The sequence below is a fragment of the Uranotaenia lowii genome, chromosome 2, assembly GCF_029784155.1.
Source record: "Uranotaenia lowii strain MFRU-FL chromosome 2, ASM2978415v1, whole genome shotgun sequence".
NCBI lineage: Eukaryota > Metazoa > Arthropoda > Insecta > Diptera > Culicidae > Uranotaenia > Uranotaenia lowii.
The window spans coordinates 27243516-27261781 of record NC_073692.1 but is presented as its reverse complement, the minus strand read 5'-3'; the positions used below and the strand labels follow the sequence as shown (position 1 = coordinate 27261781).

The 18266-nt window shown below is 33.1% G+C and overlaps 1 protein-coding gene across 1 annotated transcript in view; it reads left to right on the top strand.

Annotated features, from left to right (window-relative positions):
• LOC129746312 (serine-rich adhesin for platelets) overlaps positions 1-16600 on the top strand; it is an 84567-nt gene extending 67967 nt beyond the window's left edge. The window contains exons 3-7 of the mRNA XM_055739913.1: positions 12539-12625; positions 12710-12826; positions 12894-12977; positions 13041-13148; positions 13227-16600. Coding sequence (XP_055595888.1) covers positions 12539-12625; positions 12710-12826; positions 12894-12977; positions 13041-13148; positions 13227-15244 — 2414 coding nt within the window. The 3' untranslated portion in view covers positions 15245-16600. The remainder of the gene's footprint in view (positions 1-12538; positions 12626-12709; positions 12827-12893; positions 12978-13040; positions 13149-13226) is intronic.
• Positions 16601-18266: the final 1666 nt, after the last annotated feature.

Here is an 18266-nt window from a genome sequence, read left to right as displayed (position 1 = left end):
AAATTACAAAAATTACAAAAATTACAAAAATTACAAAAATTACAAAAATTACAAAAATTACAAAAATAACAAAAATTACAAAAATGACAAAAATGACAAAAATGACAAAAATGACAAAAATTACAAAAATTACAAAAATTACAAAAATTACAAAAATTACAAAAATTACAAAAATTACAAAAATAATAAAAATTACAAAAATTACAAAAATTACAAAAATTACAAAAATTACAAAAATTACAAAAATTACAAAAATTACAAAAATTACAAAAATGACAAAAATTACAAAAATGACAAAAATTACAAAAATTACAAAAATTACAAAAATTACAAAAATTACAAAAATGACAAAAATGACAAAAATGACAAAAATTACAAAAATTACAAAAATGACAAAAATGACAAAAATGACAAAAATTACAAAAATTACAAAAATTACAAAAATTACAAAAATTACAAAAATTACAAAAATGACAAAAATGACAAAAATGACAAAAATGATAAAAATGATAAAAATGATAAAAATGACAAAAATGACAAAAATGACAAAAATGACAAAAATGACAAAAATGACAAAAATGACAAAAATGACAAAAATGACAAAAATGACAAAAATGACAAAAATGACAAAAATGACAAAAATGACAAAAATGACAAAAATGACAAAAATGACAAAAATGACAAAAATGACAAAAATGACAAAAATGACAAAAATGACAAAAATGACAAAAATGACAAAAATGACAAAAATGACAAAAATGACAAAAATGACAAAAATGACAAAAATGACAAAAATTACAAAAATTACAAAAATGACAAAAATTACAAAAATGACAAAAATGACAAAAATGACAAAAATGACAAAAATGACAAAAATGACAAAAATGACAAAAATGACAAAAATGACAAAAATGACAAAAATGACAAAAATGACAAAAATGACAAAAATGACAAATATTACAAAAATGACAAAAATGACAAAAATGACAAAAATGACAAAAATGACAAAAATGACAAAAATGACAAAAATGACAAAAATGACAAAAATGACAAAACTGACAAAAATGACAAAAATGACAAAAATGACAAAAATGACAAAAATGACAAAAATGACAAAAATGACAAAAATGACAAAAATGACAAAAATGACAAAAATGACAAAAATGACAAAAATGACAAAAATGACAAAAATGACAAAAATGACAAAAATGACAAAAATGACAAAAATGACAAAAATGACAAAAATGACAAAAATGACAAAAATGACAAAAATGACAAAAATGACAAAAATGACAAAAATGACAAAAATGACAAAAATGACAAAAATGACAAAAATGACAAAAATGACAAAAATGACAAAAATGACAAAAATGACAAAAATGACAAAAATGACAAAAATGACAAAAATGACAAAAATGACAAAAATGACAAAAATGACAAAAATGACAAAAATGACAAAAATGACAAAAATGACAAAAATGACAAAAATGACAAAAATGACAAAAATGACAAAAATGACAAAAATGACAAAAATGACAAAAATGACAAAAATGACAAAAATGACAAAAATGACAAAAATGACAAAAATGACAAAAATGACAAAAATGACAAAAATGACAAAAATGACAAAAATGACAAAAATGACAAAAATGACAAAAATGACAAAAATGACAAAAATGACAAAAATGACAAAAATGACAAAAATGACAAAAATGACAAAAATGACAAAAATGACAAAAATGACAAAAATGACAAAAATGACAAAAACGACAAAAACGACAAAAATGACAAAAATGACAAAAACGACAAAAATGACAAAAATGACAAAAATGACAAAAATGACAAAAATGACAAAAATGACAAAAATGACAAAAATGACAAAAATGACAAAAATGACAAAAATGACAAAAATGACAAAAATGACAAAAATGACAAAAATGACAAAAATGACAAAAATGACAAAAATGACAAAAATGACAAAAATGACAAAAATGACAAAAATGACAAAAATGACAAAAATGACAAAAATGACAAAAATGACAAAAATGACAAAAATGACAAAAATGACAAAAATGACAAAAATGACAAAAATGACAAAAATGACAAAAATGACAAAAATGACAAAAATGACAAAAATGACAAAAATGACAAAAATGACAAAAATGACAAAAATGACAAAAATGACAAAAATGACAAAAATGACAAAAATGACAAAAATGACAAAAATGACAAAAATGACAAAAATGACAAAAATGACAAAAATGACAAAAATGACAAAAATGACAAAAATGACAAAAATGACAAAAATGACAAAAATGACAAAAATGACAAAAATGACAAAAATGACAAAAATGACAAAAATGACAAAAATGACAAAAATGACAAAAATTACAAAAATTACAAACATGACAAAAATGACAAAAATGACAAAAATGACAAAAATGACAAAAATGACAAAAATGACAAAAATGACAAAAATGACAAAAATGACAAAAATGACAAAAATGACAAAAATGACAAAAATGACAAAAATGACAAAAATGACAAAAATGACAAAAATGACAAAAATGACAAAAATGACAAAAATGACAAAAATGACAAAAATGACAAAAATGACAAAAATGACAAAAATGACAAAAATGACAAAAATGACAAAAATGACAAAAATGACAAAAATGACAAAAATGACAAAAATGACAAAAATGACAAAAATGACAAAAATGACAAAAATGACAAAAATGACAAAAATGACAAAAATGACAAAAATGACAAAAATGACAAAAATGACAAAAATGACAAAAATGACAAAAATGACAAAAATGACAAAAATGACAAAAATGACAAAAATGACAAAAATGACAAAAATTACAAAAATTACAAACATGACAAAAATGACAAAAATGACAAAAATGACAAAAATGACAAAAATTACAAACATGACAAAAATGACAAAAATGACAAAAATGACAAAAATGACAAAAATGACAAAAATGACAAAAATGACAAAAATGACAAAAATGACAAAAATGACAAAAATGACAAAAATGACAACAATGACAAAAATGACAAAAATGACAAAATGACAAAAATGACAAAAATGACAAAAATGACAAAAATGGCAAAAATGACAAAAAATGACAAAAATGACAAAAATGACAAAAATGACAAAAATGACAAAAATGACAAAAATGACAAAAATGACAAAAATGACAAAAATTACAAAAATGGCAGAAATGACAAAAATGACAAAAATGACAAAAATGACAAAAATGACAAAAATGACAAAAATGACAAAAATGACAAAAATGACAAAAATGACAAAAATGACAAAAATGACAAAAATGACAAAAATGACAAAAATGACAAAAATGACAAAAATGACAAAAATGACAAAAATGACAAAAATGACAAAAATGACAAAAATGACAAAAATGACAAAAATGACAAAAATGACAAGAATGACAAAAATGACAAAAATGACAAAAATGACAAAAATGACAAAAATGACAAAAATGACAAAAATGACAAAAATGACAAAAATGACAAAAATGACAAAAATAAAAAAAAATACAAAAATTACAAAAATTACAAAAATGACAAAAATCGCAAAATTGTCAAAATTGTCAAAATTTTCAAAATTTTCAAAATTTTCAAAATTTTCAAAAATTGTCAAAATTTTCAAAATTGTCAAAATTATCAAAATTATCAAAATCGTCAAGATTGTCAAAATTGTCAAAATTGTCGAAATTGTCAAAATCTGTCAAAATTGTCAAAGTTATCAAAATTTTCAAAATTGTCAAAATTGTCGGTATTGTCGAAATTGTCAAAATGGTCATAATTTTCAAAATTGTCAAAATTGTCAAACTTATCAATCTTTACCCTGGTTTACGGTGTAGGGTGTATTGAAAAATGTGACACATTTCTAAGAAATTGAGTGTGTGTTTGTATTAGCTTGTGTCTAATGCAGATGTTTTGCCTTGCCTATGTTAAATGTGACTTTTTTCGATAGCATAAGCAATAAACCATAGTTGAATAAAAAGAAATCTTTCGATTGCTTTGAATCAGGAGCTTTGACATTTTTGGCAACTGAAAAATTTTGAGAATATTGACAATGACACATTTCACTATTTTGAAAATTTGGACAATTTTGAAATTTTTTTCAATTCTTACATTTTACATAGTTCTAAATAGTTGTGAAAATTTTGCTTTCAACTGTTTTACTTAGTGAAATTTGAATTAACGATGAAGCTGGGCGTATGTCTAAATCTTCGTTTCTGTTGGACGTCATAGTTTCGTTTTACTCTTGATTTCCTGAGATGGGTTATTAATAATTAACATAACTTATTTCTAACACCGCCACCATGCGTGTATGCCAGTCAGTCAGCTGAGTGGCGGTCCCCGAAATAGGATTTTCAAATTAACTTTTCTCCATTGAAGTTGTAGGCCCATGCAGGTGAGCTCAGCCAACTGACCGGGTGCAAGCTTCATCGATAATGAACACACGACCTTGAATGGGGTGGTCACGGAATGTGTTAGCCCGGAAGACTTTTTTCTCCGTGTTCCAATAATGGGAAAAAAGTACCGGAGCTAGTTCGGTTTTTGAAATTTTAATTTGAAATTCTTTATCAAACACAACAAAACCGTTCAGTGGAAAATAAAGTAACAAGTTGATCGATAAATCCGGAACATGAACCTTTTCTATTCAAGTCGAACATAATATGTAGTACATAACTGGAACTACGAAGGTACCTGTTTACTAAAACAAACTATAAGTATACAAGAGCTGTTTTGACCTTAAACGTTTGCTCGCCAGACTGATGATGTTGACACAACTGTTCCGGAATGCTAATGTTTTGGCGGGAACAGAAAGAACAGGGAAAAATAACGTTCTGCCAATGCTAGTCGTGGTCAGCCAGACAGACGAATGAATCATGTGAAGTTTGCTTTTCGCGAATACTTGTAGCCCAGACTGAGCTCCAAGCTGCCGGAGGGATTTTCCTAGGAAAATTTGTTTAGGTTTAGATATCGTCCAGTTGTCTACAAGCGTAGAGTGTTTATCAACCAGACTGATAAATGAATGTCAACACTCGTTCTAAAAATAGATTTAAGAACAGTCTTAAAGCCATAAAAATGGTTGAATTAGTCTATCAGCACCGTTTGAATTGACTCTATTTTTCGGTGTCCTCACGAGTCGCCCATTTCGGAAGCAATTATCGGTGCAGCATATCTACGTGTCTTAAGCTGTAAGCCAAGAAGCGTACTACGAATTTACTAACTAATGAGTATTTCATGCGACCATCTTATCAGCATATCAGAAGTCCCGAACCAAACTGCCAGAACGTGCTCCACTCAATTAAGGTTAGGTTAGTCCAGTCCGAATGCGCACCACACGGGGCTTCTGCCAGTTAATTGTTTGCTGCTTCATTAAATGATTGATCGTCCGAAATCAAAATTCAAAATCCACCGCCAGCCAGCGAATTCACGTGCGTGTCGTGCGCGAATTGTTTCTTAATGCCCGTATTACCCCCGATGTTCCGAAAGAGCCGGTCTTTTGGCGGAGTTGTATGCGGTTTTTTTTTTTGACAATTCTAATCAAGATCAGCAACTTTTGCGGACAATGTTGCACCGGTTTCGGTTCAAAGTCGGCAGGTTACTACAGCGTTTTTTTTTAAACTACAAGCAATTGAATAAAAAAATTTTAAATATAAAAATCCTACAAGTACATACATGATCTCACTATTTAAATTTTTTTTAAATTATGTTTCACTATTTTAAAACAACTGCGCGAAAAAAAAAGTTTCTTTGCTTTTAAAATACGTCGCAAATGTGTAATCTGTCATGATTCTTAGCCGATGATTGATCGGTGAAAACAAAAGTGCAAGCATGCAAGCAGCAGATCGCCAAAGATGATCAATCGGTCGGATGCATCGGGGAGCTTGCTTGCATGTAAGTGCACATGCCAACATTTTCCCACCATCCCCAAACTTGGCTACTTAGCTGCCCCGAAACAGTAACAGCAAAAAACGAGTGTAAATGAACAGACCTCACGCGATGCTTTCTATTATGATTTAGGCGAATGCAGCCAATTTCATTCATCGATGAGCAAGCTGCATGAGCCATTTTTCCGCTCAAATGATTATTATGAGAAAGAACCGTATAGGCACACACAGGGAGAGTGTGATGTTGTTTTTCTCATGTAGAGCTGTCATAAAAAAGTGAATGCATTATCGCAAACAAATCGGTGCAGTGCTGCAGTGGCAGGGAAAAGTGAGACTTTTGTAAACAACTCTTGGGCACGTGTCGAGAATGAAAGTGTCGAAAGAAGAGCCGAGGATGGGAAATGGGTTTTCCAGGCCTGAATCCATGATCAAATTCCAAAAACTATAGTCAAAAGTTAGAGAACTGTCTAAATTTCTCCAATTTCCATATTTTGTCAACATATCCCAAATTTTCAAAATTGCCGAAATTGTGAAAAATGGCAACATTTTTTAAATTCTCGAAACTTTCACAATTGATAGGATGGTACAAACAGTCAAAATTGTCTTATTTATATACTGTCGCTGCCGGCAAGTCTGTCCCAAATGCAAAATCAACGAAACGAGAAAAACGCCTTTAAAGATTTTTATAAACTTTCGTGGATTTCTCGGTTTAAACTTCACTTTTTTTTATTTTTTCTTCACAGATATTAAGATAATTGTTGTAGAATTTCGTGCAATGTTTTTTTTTTGTTTGCTTTGGAATTTGTTGATGCAGAGGAGAAAATAATGATGGGACAGAAGTACCCGCAAAGCTGTCCCATATTCGGCTTTTCTTTTGTCAGTTGATCATTTGATTCTCTCTATCTGCTCTATATTATTCACTGTACACTGCAAAAAATCCACCCTTGGGATGTATGTTTCCTCACACATAAGGTCTTCAAAACTGCTCTACGCATATATTTCATATACTTCATATTATCATCATATGTCACACATAAATTGTATATCCATAACATAAAGTTTATGATATTGACTCATACATTCTATGATTTTCGTCTTTGAAAATTTCCGTGTTTTCAAAATGGCCACCCTGAAGAAAAAGTTGGTGTGCCCTTTTAAGTGTCAATTCAAACATTTCAATTGGGTAAGTATTACTCTATTATAAAAAAAAAAACATCGATTATTGATCTCTTCTAATCTCCCCCACAGGAAACCAAGCCCTGACTACTGAGGCAAGGACGTCGGCCTGGTGTTGATCGAAGCCGTCGATATTGTTTCATTCGACTGGAACAATCGTCTGCTGATTTTTCGGTGCGGAATTCGCGTTTCTGTGCCAATGGAATACGAACGCGAGACATGTAAGTATTAGGCATAGCATTTTTATATTTATTTTTATTTAAAATAAAAATTTCAAAAATGTTTCGCACCATAATCTCACATTTTTTTATTTCCCTCCGAAAACCAATTCGAACAAAATAAAATGTCTTCAAGTAGGCATGCACGTAAACGCCAAGATGTAGGCAGATGTTTGAGTGAAATGTAGGCTTATAATATTTATGTGTGGGATTTTACTTTTATGTGACGCATATAAAAGTCATAATTTTGTATTCTATATGTGTGGACACGTTATTTTCAAATGAAAATCACATTGCAAAAATCTATAAGGCTAACACATATCCCCAATATGTGGATTTTTTGCAGTGTACTGGTTGTTTACTGATGAAAATAAGTTTGTTCGATCTCGAACGTATTGGTCACCCTGTAATTCCGCAAAACGCCTAAAAGTAGTCACGCAATTTGAACCACAATCCCCGCTATAATGTTGCCAGTGTTAATGTGTTCCTGTCTTGTGTGAAAATCGCGGGAAAAGTTGTAATTTTAAATCTAAATGAAATAAAATTCCTCTTTTCGGTTGACCGTTCTAAAAACAAGTTGTTTTTTTTTTTACCCCGACATTATCCATCAAAACAAAGTTTGAAATAATGTTTATTTTTCAAAGTTTTTCAGTCAATTATCTTTCTAGAATGACTTTAAATACCTACAAATTCAATAATGCTGAATCAGAAACAGCAAAACATCTCAGCTGCAAATATTTAACGAGATGACAAGTAACAGTATGACAAAACCTAAAAAAAAATATGGCTTTGTAGCTGACTATTTTTCATGTTCTACAACAATTTGGTGGAATTTACCAATTAGACTAAACTTAGCTTGTAAAAATTATAGAAATTGTTATTTTTGACTTTACTGTACTGTTTTATCTAGTCTACCTTTCTTAATTTCAATGAATGCTGATTTTGTCGCACACATTGTATGAAAATTTGTATAATTTACGTAAATTAGAGGAGCTATTTTAAAGCATTCTGTAAAAATAGATATTTAGGGCCGCTTTGCGAGTATATTTCATATGAGAAATACATGACTTGGTATTTTTTCAATATATGTTGAGAACAAAGTTATGAAAGTTTTTAGTCTAAATTGAAGAACTAACTGTATTGAAACGATTTTTGAGATGAACTGAATAATGACGAAAATGCATATGAGACAGTCTTGCGAATAGCAGCAGTATATGAATTTTTGAACTTTCAATATTTGTCAAAATTGTTTAACACTAAACGTACCGGAGGCGGTCAAATGACGGTATTTAAACTTTAAATGATGATTAATATATTTATCATATTTATGCAAATTTCTCTGAATCAAGTTCCAACTTTTAATACATTTCCTGCTTTATTTCTAAAAAAAATATTCACACTTCATTTCTATTATTTCCATAGAGCTTGTGCTACACACACATATAAGAGGTCTGTTGGGCACACATCAATGGTTTTTATATGCGGAAAAGGCAAAATTTAACTAAAATGTTGTTTTAAACTTAAATGAATGCGCCATTTCTCTAAAAAATAGTGCTACTAAGTATATTTCGAATCATTGCCTAACAAGTGGAAACAATTAGGTGAATATTTGATTGAGTAGCAGTGCAGAAACTAACAGAACAAAATGGAAAAACATTACTATTATGTTCGAACGGTATATTCAACGATTCCCCAAGATCTTTTGTTAAAGTATTCGGGTATATCTTCTAGAATTTTGAACCCGGAAGATGGAGCTAAGTGTTTTCGTTGCCGAATCAATAAATATCTTTAGCAACATTTCCTCAACAGAATCTTAATTTTTTCAAAGAACCTCTCCCGAAATCAGAAAACGAATTTGCGAATAAATAAACAAATGCACTGGCTTCTCAAAATGTGCTGCATATTGAAAAACTTACGATAGTTTACATAAACAAATTCGAAAACTAACTTTCTTCCTTGGAATCGTATTCATTTTGCATTAAGCTGTCTCTTTTGTTTGCCCAACGGCTTACTAATACTAATGCACTGTGCCAAAGCCCTATTGAAGAATAAATTTCAGCTCCCAATAACACTTTTGTCACCTAAGAGCACAGCCTACCGAGCCTCAATATTTGTCAAAATTGTTAAACTGTCAAAAATTTTAAGATTGTCAAAATTATGCAAACTGTTATTTTTTTTTAAGTTTTCTAATTTGTTCAAAACTGTAAAAAAGTTTGAAGTATTTTAAGTAAATTTCAAATAATAATTCAAATATCCGAAAGATTACAAGACCAAGAACCTAATTTTGGAAGATGGAAGTTAATTCACATTTTGTGTTCTTGATTTTATTGAATTTTTCGATATAAAAAAACTTCATTTATAGGTTTTATACAATAATAAAATATGCAATTTGGTTGCATACAAGCTTTCGTGCAATTTATTCCAATTTATTTGTTTTTCGCATTATTTTTTATTGTCCCCCCTCGCGATGTTCCAACTCCAAGTGACAAAAGAAGGATTTTAAATTTGTTCCAGTCTAGTGAAAATATGAAAAAAATAAAAATAAACCCAAAAGGATAAATAATATTCATATTGTCAAATTGTCAAAATTTTCAAAAATGTCCAAATGGTCTTCATGTTAAAATTTGACAAAATTCAAGTTTCTTGAAAAGCAGAAGTAATTTTGACTTTGGAAAAACAAGTAACAAAATTTCCTTTATTTTTATATTTTTTTATATTTTTTGAAATTTTTTAAGTTTATGACCACAAAAAACGCCAATAATCAGAATATGACAAAAATGAAAAAATACAGAAAGAATGGAAAAAAATCATAAAAATGGGATAAAATTGCTAAGTTGTCAAAATTTTCAATAATATCCAAATTGTCTTAAAGGTAAAAATTGACAAAATTCAAGTTTCTTGAAGAGCAGAAGTAATTTTGACTCAAGAGAAAAAAAAACTGTTTTTTTCTCGTTTTGGTAAATACTCGAAAATTACAAAAATGACAAAAAAGACGAAAATAATAAAAATTATAAAAAAGACGAAAATGATAAAAATTCAAAAAAAAAATCCGAAAGGAATCTTAGATATTTTCTTGAAACATTGCGGACTAAATACGAGATATCTAGTTTTTTCGCTGTATTTAGAAGCATAACTCAAATGTTATAAATTTAGCAATGAAACTATATTGGACGAAATCAAACAGACCCTCTCGTTTACTCAAAAGTACTTATTTCGTTAAATTTTGTTCCGAGGTTTCTGAGATATAGAACGTCGATTTTTGATTTTTCTCAGCTTAGATTTCATCGCTGTCCTTATTGTAACCTGTTATAGTTTTCAGCAAACTTGTTTAACAGATTAAATTATAACTTAAAATTTTAAAAAAAAATCATCGATGTCAAAAATAGTTATAATTTTATGTATTGAATTTTGTAATATTGAGGGACTTAATTTTTTAAAGCAATGTTCTTCTGAAATTAGAACTTTTATCATAAATTAGAATCCTTAATTGAATTGAGGATAGTAGAAAAGATTCAAAATCAGTTTTTGCTTTGCATTTAGGTTTGTTGGTTCAACAGTTCTCAGACATTGAATTCACATAAATCGATTAATTTAAAAACTGTAAAGTGATAAACAAAATCTTACAAAAGATTTGAATTCAAGACGAAAAATACTTCTAAAATCAGTTATTAAAACAAAGGCATAAAACATGCTCTTCGCCTGTCCTGTGTTATCGTAATTGAAAAAATTATTTAAATTGTAAAAATTATCAAAATTGTCAAATACGATAAAATGATGAAAATGACAAAAATTATAAACATGACAAAAATGATAAAAACGAAAAACGACAAAACTGAATAAAATTAACAAAAATTACTAAAATGATTTGTGTTACCAAAAAGCAAAATAGACCAAGGTGACAAATAATGAAAAAAAAAAGAAAATAAATAAAGATAATGAAAAAAGATAAAAAAAAAACGACAAATTGTAAAAAAATACAAAAAATAGAATAAATTACAAAAAAAAAATACAATTTTTAAAACTTCAAAAACACTTAAGTGACAAAAAATAAAGTTAAAGTAAACAATTGACAAAATTTTACCTAAGTGAGAAAACGCAAAAATGAAAAACACCGGTAATTTCGGTTCATTCAAATTAATCATGATGACGTTAAGACCTAAGCAGTAGATTGCTAGAAAAGGACTTCAAGTAGGCGATGCCTTGCAAGGACGTCAAAATTTTCGCTTCGTTAAAAAAATGAGTTTTTCCAGAAGTAAAATATAGTGCAAATACAATTAATAGAACATGGAATCCAACTGATTATTACTGCGAATGTGGATATTGTAAAAAAATTATGAAATAATTGAGATAAAAGGGAAAATCCCGTGGATACTTTACACACCGGAAAGACGGGAAAAGCGGCAAAACGGCTCCAGAAACTCCGGTTGACAACTAAAGGCGAACGGATCCTTATAAGTGAAGAATATATCCAAAAAATTATGACAACTTATTTGGTGAGATCTAATCTTTTTACAGTTTAATTTTTTACATTGTATATTTTTTTTACAAACAAAAACCTATATGAAGCCATTGGCAGGCAACTGCATGCTACTTATTTCTACCCTTGTTCTTTGCGGTATTTAGTTTAGCATAGGTTGGCCTGGCCGTAGTAATCTCTGCAAAGCATGTTTAAATGTAATAGAGATTACATTCAAAAGAATAATGAAGGACGCAAGCCTTTAATTTTCCAGGATGCTTACATGTTTTGACTATGTTGGTAAAAGAAGAAAAACAAACCGAAGGGGGTCGTTGCATTTTCATTGGTACTTGGTATGGAATTGCTAATGAACATTAGGGTGACCGCAAAAGTCTTAGAAACACTATTTTTGGAAAAAAAAAACTTATTTTTCGAGATTACACCAGATCACAACCTTTTATATATCTTCCGATTTCCTTTGGTACCCCCATTGGTGATTTTTGAGGTTAAAAAAATTGAAACTTCGAGCCCTTGGAGGCACCCCTAAATCAAGTCAAATTGAGCTTAAATTTAGCACAGGTTAGTTTTTATGGGTAAATCTACAAAATTTATATGGTCGGTTTTCGAAATTCAATCATGAAATTTTCCAATACATCCATTGCCACCCTAATGAACGCTAAATGATGTTTCAAACTTTTCCTGTATTAAAATTTTACTAATTTAATTTTTGATTTTTTTTACTCTTTCAGGACCCGTCCTCAGGCCCCGCCGAATGATTCGGGAAATCTATAGCGAGCTTATGGATTCAAGCGCTCAAAATGTTACCAATTTCATAGGTAAGGTTCCTGCAACATGCCCTATTTGAATGAAATTTCTAACTCGTTTGCCATAAACTATTAATTTTTGTTAAAAATTGACAGCCGACACGTGTTTGTACGATGGCACCCAGGTTTCTCGGACCAGCATCAACTGCGAGAAGAAGCAAGGTTGCCGTGCCATCCAGAAGACTGGCGAATGTTGCCCAGACTATCAGTGTGGTAAACTATTTACAAAAAAAAGAAAGTTTATCAGTTCGCAATTTAAATTTGGAATTTTGATTTCTAGAATGTCAACGAGACGGCAAAACTTACACCAACGGAGAAAAGGTTTTCGATCCGGATACTCCATGTAGGGCGTGTTATTGTCAAGGTAAGAGAAACCCTTTTTCCGTAAATGAATAACTAGTCAACTAAAGATTTTAATATTTTTTAGGCGGTGAAGTAACCTGCAGTCAGCTTACCTGCTACAAGCGCCACGACTGTGAGCCGAGGTTCATTCCTGGTCGATGCTGCCCTGAATACGACAATTGTCCTCCTCTTGGTAATTTTTTTAAATTAAATTTTAAAGTTTTAAAGTTTTTTAAAGGAAAGTTTAAAATTTCCTCTAAACACATTTCAGAAAATTCAAAAATAATGGAAACCACTTCGGCGAAAGACGAACTAATCGAGGTACAGGAAACGGAAATCGAAGCTGAAGACTTGTTGGAACAGGGTAGCTCAAAATCTTCTTCGACGTTAGACCCCGAAGAGACAACATCCACAACCACAACTACCAGTACTACTACTACTGGGTCATCTTCAATGGAGGCCTCATCAACGCCCAAAGTGAACATGCCCTCAGCAAACGATAACCCATTGGGGATCAAAATCAAAGAGATTACTAAACCGGAAGAAATTCGGTTAACCGATAGTAGACCAAAGGTTCCTCAGGGTTCGTCTCAGGTGAGCGGTGAAGATGTCGTTCGACATTCCACGGAGAACTTACTGGAAGAAGCAAACAACCTAGAACATCTGGACATGAATGTGACCGATGACGTGGAGGATAGTATGAAAAATGTACGGCACACGGATGATGATCAGCAGGACACGAAAGAGGCGACCGATTCTGCCGAAGGTTCTACCTCGTCTGCCCTCAGCTCTGAGACCGATGATGTGGAAGTGTCGTCGGAGATGAGTAGCAGCAGCACAAGCAGTACGGCGAGGCCTTCAACAACGACGACTCCGATGCAGGATGATGTTTCAGATGAGGTCACCAAGAAGGATAAACCTCTTCCGGCGGTGGTACAGATAGGAGATAAGCTAGTTATTGTAGATCACAATCAACCGAAACCGATCACCGTTATTCAAGTAGAAGAGATTGATCAACTGCAACGGGGTGAGGATGATATTTCCTACGATCAAGAAATGTACACGGATCGATCGCCACCTTCGCCCGTTGCGAGAGAAGAGAACCGAGAGAGCTCTAAAAACATGAAGCTTCCCGAGGGTGGAACGAGCGAGGAAGAAATGCTTTCAACACAAGCCGATTCTAGTCAAGCATTTGAAACCATTTTCCATGGAGGTAGTTCGACTGAAAATTCGGAGGAGGTATTCGAGACCCAACACTATACCGAAGGTCCTGAGGTGAGCGTTGAACGGAATGAAACCCAATCAGATCATCTGTTAGCTAGCAATGAAGAATTCATTCAGGTTGGCTCCATTTCATCAGATAAGCCAGCAAGGTTAGAGGAGGACCATACTACGTTGAACTCGTTGGTCTCCAGCGGTGAAGAGGGCAGCACAACCTTATCAGATGAAAACGTGGCCTCGGGACATTCCGAAGCATCTGGAGACGAAGTGTTCGATACCCAGTATTACACCGAAGGACCAGGAAGCTCATCGGAAACCACCGATGCGTCATCCGAGGTCTCGGAATTCACAAAGCCAGCCAAAGACCTTCCGTCAGAAGACATGACGACTCATCGGAAGCCGTACATCGAGGACGACGAGCATGACCTCATCCAACCCGGTTTCCAACCTATCCCCGAAGATTTCAGTTTGCCATTGCGAGATGCTCCTGCTTTGATAGAAATGGGCGAAGAAGCCGACTCAAACAACGTTCCAGGTAAAAATGAACGCAAAGAAGATGCCGTTGCTACTCCGAAGATTCTATCCGATGTGCTGGAGTACCGAATGAACGGCACCAATTCGACGGCCGAAGAAACGAGCAACAGTGGCGAAGACGTTACCAATGCGCCCTCGTGGCTAAAGGAAGAACACATTTCCCAACTTCGGACACCCGGAGAACCACATCTCATCCCCGAATGGGAACGGAACAGCACTTCGATTGCAAACTTCACTTCGGAAGAAGATTTCAGCGGAGCGGGAGGAGACTTCCAGGTGCTGAAGATGAACTCGGAAGAATTCGAGGACACCGATGCAGGAAGTGGGATGAAGAAAGAGTCGGAAGAAACAACCCTTGCTACAACCAAAATTCAACTCCAGGAGATCGATGCCGCGGGCAGTGGGTCTTCTTCTGAGTCATCGGAAAGCGTGAAGCACAACCCGAAGAACGACGTCGAAAGCGTCAAGTACGAGGAAGATGAAAATAGCACCGTTGATGAAGTGCTCCCCAAGCAGGTTAAAACGACTGTTTGAAAATAATTTAGCCGTTTTTTTTTCAATTGAACTAAACCGATTTAGGAATGCAAATAGTGTGAACACACAAAAACTAGCTAAATCAATTTACTGAGCAAGTTTGTGAGCGATCGAAGAATTCCCATCACTTCCCGGTCGAGGGAAGATTAAGCAGTAATCGCCCCGCCAGAAGAATCAAACGATGGGAACCAGGTGCCAGTTATTAGAAGAAATATCCCTTCTCTCGTTCTCCTTGAGCTAGCTTGTAAGGTTAATTTATTATGATTCTCAAATTCATTGCAAACGTGAAAATGAAACCCGAACACATCTGTAGCTGAAGCTCTCAATAGACCGACTCATTCGAAAAGAAAATTACTGAAAAGTGCCATTGTCGATGCAACATGATGAGGAAATTAAGCTGTTGAGTTTTGCCATTTAATTTCGAATAACAAAACTTCCAACGAACATACTTAAAAATTTAGTAAGAACCATTCTGATTCAATCAAACACAATCATTGCGCAAACGACAGACACTTGATCAAAATTTTGTCCATCGTAGTTCTTTAAACATTGCTACTTTTTCCCAAATAAAAAGACATTTATTATGTTTATAAGCTCAAAATCCCCCTAGCTGTTAAGTGTGAATGTGAAAGAGAAAGCAATTTATCCGTACAGAAGAATAACAACAACAGCAACAATATAAGGTTAGTTTAAGATTAAGACTGTTATAGCGATAGTTGACTAGTGAACAACAAATCCCTATTTATTGATTATTTATAATCTCAGTACGAGCACTGTTTAGTATTTTGATTTGTGAAGTTTTTGTCTCCGTTGGAAATTTTCTAAAGCCTGGCAACTGTTTTCGAACATTCTTCAACAGAAGGAATCTCGAAAACTTGATCGTCGGGCCACCTCTTTTAGCGCGATTAAAAATATTGAAAAACGAGCAACTCTCTATATAGTTATCTACTAAGGTGTCCTTTTAGTTGCATGTGTAATATTTAAGGAATGTTAGGAAAAAATAAATAAATTGAAAAAAAAACCGTCAGCGCTGAGACGTAAGTCGAAAAAAAGTCATAACTTGTAATTTAAAGCAAACAGCAACAACAGAAGGAAAAAGAGCAAACAGAAACAAAATAAAAATTCACGAAACTATTTTAGTCTAGTAGAGTAGGATAAAACAGAAAGAAAAACAAAAACAAACTAAATCATTCATCAAAGTTTTTCTCAAGCTTCCGGTCCCGGCAAATGGGCGGGAAATTACTTTCTCAAGGGAAACAGCTCCGAAATGTTACTTTGTTGATTGTAAATGGGAAATTGAAGCTGTGCAGAGGAGAATAAATGGCAAATAAAACTTTTTAGCAAGACTATGCGACTGCTTTTAGTGGATAGAATATTACAACACCCTTCAATGGACGCTAAGAACCGAATGTAAACACGCTATTCTTGAGTAAACTACTAGAAAGCTACAACACGGGACTATTCTACCTTTGAGGAGATCATTAGTGAAAATATCCACATCTTGATCCTTTGAGGCAATAATCAACGGTCTTTAATCCGCGAGTCATGTGTGTTGAGAGCGAACCATACAGTGGCCCTTATTCTGCGCCGCACGTGACGTGATGATTGTCACCTCACCTCGGAGTCACCGTGAGATTTGTCACCTTATTCCCGTAGTCGATGTGGGTAAAGTGACAGACATTCATTCTAGGTGAGTGGCCGAATGAACACATCTGTCAAATGGTAGAATTTAGCTGGTGCTGTTTTGATTTTGCTTTCGTTTCGGATTTTCCGAATTAGTTTTTTGTGTGACGGGTTAGAATTTCGGTTCGAAAATGGCCATCATCGGATTGTACGGTCACAGCAAGCTGCTTGAGGATGATAAACGGACGATTTGTGCGACGTAAGTAGAAATTTCGCTCATCAAAGCTGGGTTCGGACCTGGGTATTATTGCCGAAAAAACAAAATCAGATGCCGACGGCTCCGAATGGTGCCGGTTTATATATTTTCCCCAATCGAGGTTGCCACCGTGGCATGCCGGAAATTGTCGATCCGAACAGTTAGTTGATTGTGGCGTACTGATTCATTACTAATGGATTTTATTGTTATCTTTTAGACTTGGAAAAGTGGTCGCAATCTTAGAACTGAACAAAAACTTATTGCCATCTTCGAGGCTGCGCCACAGGAAAGTCGTGGTATTCCGTCGAATAAGCCATGTGTTGTATGTATCTTAGAAGACATCACTTCCCTCCACATCCACATACCCACCGATCAAACCAAACTTTCCGATAAGAAAAGGCCATGACTCAAGAACGGAAATATGCCGGAAAACATTGAATTGGCGGACCAGTTGAGGTGGAACAACATACGTAGTTTTTGTTACATATGTCGGAAAAGGTTTCGAGGAAAAATGATCCTAATGATAATAGTGAAAATAAACGGACGAATTGCTAGTATTTTATTTTCAAAGTGTTCGTGTTTTCACGTTTTCAAATTTTGCAAAAATGAGAACTATAATTCTTTATCATTTAATTAACTATTTAGAGCCTTTCATTGTAGATAAATTTTCTGATAAATTTCTTTTTCGTCACCACCTGAAAAGGTACCGACAATCCTCATCGATTGCCGAATTAGTTCAGCGAATCTAGATTTGTTCGTAAAAATTGTTTTTCAAATGGTCATACTTTAATGTTGTTGAACTTTTAGAGCCAAATTATTCCCTTTTTCATAAATTTTTCATTGAATTTCTATCTCGTCGCCACCTGAAAAGGTACCGACAATTGTGACAACCTAAAATCGTCACCCGAATGCGACGATTCTCACCCACGGTGACTACGAGAAAAGGGTAAGAACTCACAAAGTTCAACCGAAGTGACGTTCCTCACCTAAACCGACTGCTAGAATAGAGTGATTTGGGTGACTCTACTATCGTCACGTCACGCGAGGCGCAGAATAATGGCCAGTGAAAAGAAGAGATGCCGTTCACGTATTTCCACGATAACGGTCCGAAGACCTCCGAGGTCTCCTGACCTGACCTTCCAA